The sequence below is a fragment of the Halyomorpha halys genome, unplaced genomic scaffold, assembly GCF_000696795.3.
Source record: "Halyomorpha halys isolate HHAL.00 unplaced genomic scaffold, Hhal_1.1 Scaffold1717.1, whole genome shotgun sequence".
NCBI lineage: Eukaryota > Metazoa > Arthropoda > Insecta > Hemiptera > Pentatomidae > Halyomorpha > Halyomorpha halys.
Window position 1 is genome coordinate 105,541 of NW_027107422.1, and position 5,808 is coordinate 111,348.

Below are 5,808 nucleotides of genomic sequence, written 5' to 3' on the forward strand. Positions count from 1 at the left end.
TCCATTGTGAGATGACAGCTTGTACCTGCCTAAGTGTCAACCCTTGCTTTTTTACATTGGTATAGAATACTAAGGAAAGGTCACTTCCTCTATGGTCAGTGTCTGTCGAAATGTGCCAGATGTCTATAGTTTATAATGATAGTCTGTTTATAATAATAGCTGTTAAATACTATAGCGTTCGTTAACATGCGTTTGAACAGGTAGTCTTCGTATAATGTAGCTCGTAACTTTACTAACTTTGCTCGTAATAGTAGTGAGAGATATGATTATGCCTTCCTAGGCCGTAGAAATACCGAAAATGGATCCTATAAAGCAGTTCATTATTCTTTGAAGTCTTATTTCTTGTTCAATGGATAGTCCTTCATATATTTGGCATCCGTAGTGAGATACTAGAAGTAGAGGTGTACCTAGAGGAAATAAATTTATTAGGTGTAAGGATGCCATGATGTAAGTATAATCCAAGTAGGATTCTTCGAAATAGCTCACGCGGCTGACCAAAGGAGCTGTACCATCGAGAATGTGCAGCGTTATAATATCGTCTAATGAGCTAGAAGCAGTGGCAGGAATCGATGGAAAGGAATTACCACTTCAGATACTGAGAGAGGCTCAATAAGCGATTCTCTTAGATACTTGATGAATTGTTCGAAAAGTTGTAAATGTTTGATTAAATTTTACTTGTTGGAGGTTAAACCAAACATCCTGTGCCTGAATCCCTTACTGCGATAAGAAAAATAATAATAATAATAACTAAATAACATTTTGGTTATTCATAAAAGAAATAAAATAGCCAGCTATAGCAATTCCATGTGAGACTATTTATTAACTACTAGGGCAGAGAAAATATTAGGAGCTTGCATTTCAGTTAAAATGCTTATATCGCCTGGGAAAATTAATAGTGATTCCGATAGTCTTATTTTCCTACGGATTAATTTTGTAAATCACAAAGGATGGTACGGAAATTTAGAATTGGTACAAATGGCAGTTCTCCTTGGTACCTGGAAAATTGTGAGGCAGTTTCCAAATAAGTAAAATAAAATGCCTTGATTTATCCGGAATGTAAAATAAAGGGGAATAAATAATAATTAAAATTCTGAATAACATCAGGCCTTTTACAAGTAAAGCCCACAAAGAACATAGGGATGTCAAGCTATTTTGGGGGCAGGCCATCACCACTGATCGTACCATTCCTTACAACAAGCCTAATATTGCTTAACACTAAGGGAGAACAATTTGCAAATATTATAGAAATAGGAGTACCATCGGATGATTATGTTCATAAAGTGGTACTGGAAAACATTTGTGAGGCCCGTTAGCCAATGGGTGGCACTCGGGCGTGGGAATGACGAACCCAACCTATGATAAAAACACGTCAAGAAACGCACGATGTATTGCCTAATACCTGTCGCCCATATAATAATAATACTCCGTCTAGCCTGGCCATTGAACTAGGATTCCTAAATGATAATAAGAATAATATTAACGGCTTGGATGGCGATGCCACTAATTGCTGGTAACACACATCCACCTAATGACGCCCGTACAAAACCAAATCTACCAGGTCAGTCTTGATGCCATCCCCCCTCCTACGGTTGGGTTTACTTTTTGGTTTAGTGATATATATTCGTAACTTGTGATTACTTACGGAATACGTGTTTCCAGCTTCGAAGTTTTCGAAAACAACTTCTTCAGGAATTACTTGCATTGTAATTGTTTTCGTTGATTCCCTTGAGAAATAGGTGGTAGCAGCCTTCTTCACATTCTTGCAAAATTGGAAAACATTTTTTAACAATGAAATGTTTACCATGATTACCATAATGTCAAATTTTAGAATTCATAATTAGATTGATAATTAATATTAGAAATAACAATGTGAAACGTAAGTTTTTTCTAAATATATCATTTTTTTAAAAAGAATTTTGATATCCTGTGTCTTTTTTTTCGTTTGGCGGCACCGTAAACCATACATCTATCAGAATATTCCAGATAATTATTTATTATTATATTAAATTAATTGTTAAAGATAATTAGTTTTTTTTTTACAATATTAAACTAAAATAAAAATAAATGAATGTTGCACTCGTTCATTAGAATAGAAACTTCTTAGGTACTAGCATTTGTTGAAGGCTTTATTATTGCAGAATTATGAAATGAACTTTGAGGGAACAATTCTTAATTAAACGAAGAGTCTCTTCTGTAAGAAAGTGGAACGGGTGGTGGCATGAAATATAATAGTAGAAAAACTATTATTTTATAAGATTACAAATAACCTCATAACTTAACACCAGATCATCTTCCTATGTATAATCATCCTATGGTAAAGGAATAATATTCTGAAATATTTCTTTTATTCATCAGTTTTCATCTATTAATATTCCAAAAAAGCGAAACCCTACAGGGCTATACAACTATGGTATAAAGGGCTTCATCAGGGTTAAAACAAAATAGAAACAAACAACTAAAATAATGTAACTAAATTAGAGAATAATTAAGATGAAATAGGAGACGTTGAGCACTGGCTCTAACCCTCAACTATTCTTTTAACTTTAACCAAACATCAATTCTCGCTACTGTCCAACCATAAAAACATAATCCATACACATCCATTTACAAGAGAAATCCGTGAATTGTACAGTTGGTAGACATCATCTCTCTGACCTAGTAACATATCTTAATCCCTATTAAACTACCATAGTTTTTCTTTCAATTTTACTCTTTGTTTTCTATTTTAGAAGTTAACTTACCTATTACGCTACAATATCTATTATATTTTGTTAATATATCTTCTACTTTTCCCTTTATACTAACATTTATTAATTTATATTTAATTTTATTTTATAATATAACCTTACTATTCATCTTTTATCTTTTATATTTTATCTATATCTGATACTTCCACCTTATGCTTACATTTATTACTTTATAATTGATATTTTTTATTAAATAAATTTATAACACCTTTGTACCTCTATTTAATTTTGAATATTTTCTTTTCTTCACTATATTATATGAATTTATTGTATGCATTATTTTATTTGTACTGTATTTTATCTAAGTATATATATTCCTTCTTATTAGATATATTATAATTTGTTAACTGCCTGTAATTAATATTTTCTTTTAAAAAATTAAATTTGTACCTCTACAACCCATGAAGGGTCAGAGGTTCACTCAGTACATTGTAAGGAAGTACTGTTACTAGACCTACGGTGGTTCAAGATGGTGATTTGGTCAGAATCACGCTCAATCGCCAAATTTTTACCCAATATAATAGGCTGGATGGACCTAAGAGCCCACAGGAGTTGATTCATTGCTACAGTGTATCAGAGAACAATTTTCTGCCCAGCCGGATTCTAACTCGGGACCTTAGAGTTAGTAGCCACGGGCTTTAGCCAGCGGCTACCCGCGCTCCCTATTTATACCTCTATATTTTCTTTAGCAGAACATTATTTTATATCTTTTTGCTTTCAAATGTAGCGTAAATGAAAGCCACCAATTCCCCACTGCGCTATCTTGTTGGTACCTCGCATACGCCTTTAGTTCAGGAAACGTGCGTGTCTTATTTTGTTCATTATTTTCCTTTTTTCTCAAACTTTACTTTATTCTGACTTTCCATCTTTTATTATATGCTGTATTTTTATATTTCGTTTATATCTACGTGTTTATTTCTTATTATTTCCGTTTTCATTAATTGTCTAAATACCTTTTTGTAATTCTTGTTTATTTACACTTTTCACTGTACATCTTATTTTTATTTTTTTTAATTTAGTTTGTTCATTTATATATATATTGTCAAATACCCTGCTCACAATCCACAATTCAATCTTTAGATAGCCTCTCTTCAGATCATAGCCCGGTTCTACTCCACATGCCTTCAAATCCTATTCCTAGACCCTCTCCCCCTTCAATGGTTACAGGACAGGTAAACTGGAATAATTTTCGGACTGATCTAGAAAACGTACTTGTCTTAAAAACAAAACACTCTGCTTTGTCTCTGCAATCGAAACACTCTCTATATCAATAGGAACTACTATCACTAACAATACTTCACCGATGAACATAAAAGTTTTTCGGGAAAACAACTTACCTCGTCAAGTTCAAAACAACTAACAGAAAAACGCCGGGCAAGAGCGAGGTGGCACAGAACAGAAATTAAAAAACACACAATTCAAAATTTCCAGAATACCTTACTTGGACACGATCAGATGAAGAAAAAACTCAAATTTGTTCGGCGGACACCTCTTCAAAACTTTTATCCCTCATCTAAATATCCTTAATCCAACACATTTTGAACACGTTGAAGCAGAAATTTCACTCCAAATGACCCTTCCTCCTAAAGCCTTTTATCCCTCAGAAATAATTAACATCATCCACGAATTACCTTCTAAAAAAGCTCCTGGCCACGATCACAACACATATTCTGAAACAGCTGCCTCGTAAAACCATCCTAATCTATAATGCTACCCTCCGATCAACCTATTTCTCCGACCCTTGCAAAATGTTTCCCAAACCCTCCAAGCCACTTGAATATCCATCTTCCTACCGCCCTATTTCACTACTGCTCATTATGGGCAAAATCCTACATAAACTCTTATTAAAACGCCTCTATCCAATCCTTAACTCATATCATGTTATTCCTGACCACCAATATGGATTTAGAACATCCTATTCTAAAATAAAACAGTGCCATCGAGTGGTTGGTATCTGCAACATTGGAACGCGGAATGTACTGCACGGCAGTCTTCCTCGGTGTTGAACAGACTTTTGATCGAGTCTGGTAACCAGGTCTGCTCTATAAACTTCGTCAATTCTTTTCCTCTCTATATTTCCTTTTAATGCGCTCCTACCTCTCTGATAGAACCTTTATAGTAAATCAAAACCTAGCCTACTCAATTCCCTTTTCTCAGTCTACCAGTGTTCCTCAAGGTAGTATTTTAGGCCCCATCCTTTATACTCTTTATACAGCTGACATCCCAATCCACCCTAACACAGTCTTACCAACATACGCTGATGACACATGTACATGTATACTTTCTGTAAACAACGACCCTACTAATGCATTACAAATTCTACGGACACACATAACATCAATTGAAGAATGGTATCCAAAACTGGAGAATCAAAATAAATCCTAACAAATCCCACTTCACCTTTACTCTGAGTCGTAAACCTCCACTCTCCTGTCCTACAGTATCCTTTCTAAATACTCCACTAACGCCTGTTGAACAGATTCGATACTTAGGATTCCATCTTGACAACAGACTTACTTGGAATCCACATACAAGACTGAAACGACAAGAAACTACGCGTAGATTTCGATTGCAACAACACCTACTTGACAAACGCTCTTCCCATTCGCTACAAAAAATTATTATAAACTGTGATAATCAGACCAATTTGGACATATGTAATTGACCTCTGGAGCTCTACCAATATGTCAAATTCCTTTCGCATCCAATCCTTACAATCCAAAACCCTACGTAAAATCCTTGATGCTCCTTATTACGTTACAAATAAACTTATTCAGTAAGACCTTAGCAATCCCATTCGTAGCAGATTCGGCCCGAAAGAGATATGCGTCTTTTTATTTCAAATTCCTTACACATTCTACCCATTAGTTCTTAATCTATTAACCTTAACAATCCCTGATAATCCTCCGAGGCGTCTGAAAAGATGGCCACGGGACCTTCTAATTTAAATTAATGCTTGAAATACCACCAATGGGTGGTTCCTTCCCAAGATTTTCAAGTGTTTGAAACATTCACCCAATTTACTTATTTTATTTATTATTTACAGTTATAAATTACATTA

The 5,808-nt window shown here is 34.5% G+C and overlaps 1 protein-coding gene across 1 annotated transcript in view; it reads right to left on the reverse strand.

Moving 5' to 3' along the window:
* LOC136795374 (uncharacterized) overlaps nucleotides 1-5,808 on the reverse strand; it is a gene marked incomplete in the record, with an annotated part of 64,786 nt that overhangs the window by 51,865 nt on the left and 7,113 nt on the right. Inside the window, 1 exon segment of the mRNA XM_067045690.1 lies at nucleotides 1,643-1,759. Within this exon segment, the coding sequence (XP_066901791.1) occupies nucleotides 1,643-1,759 (117 nt within the window).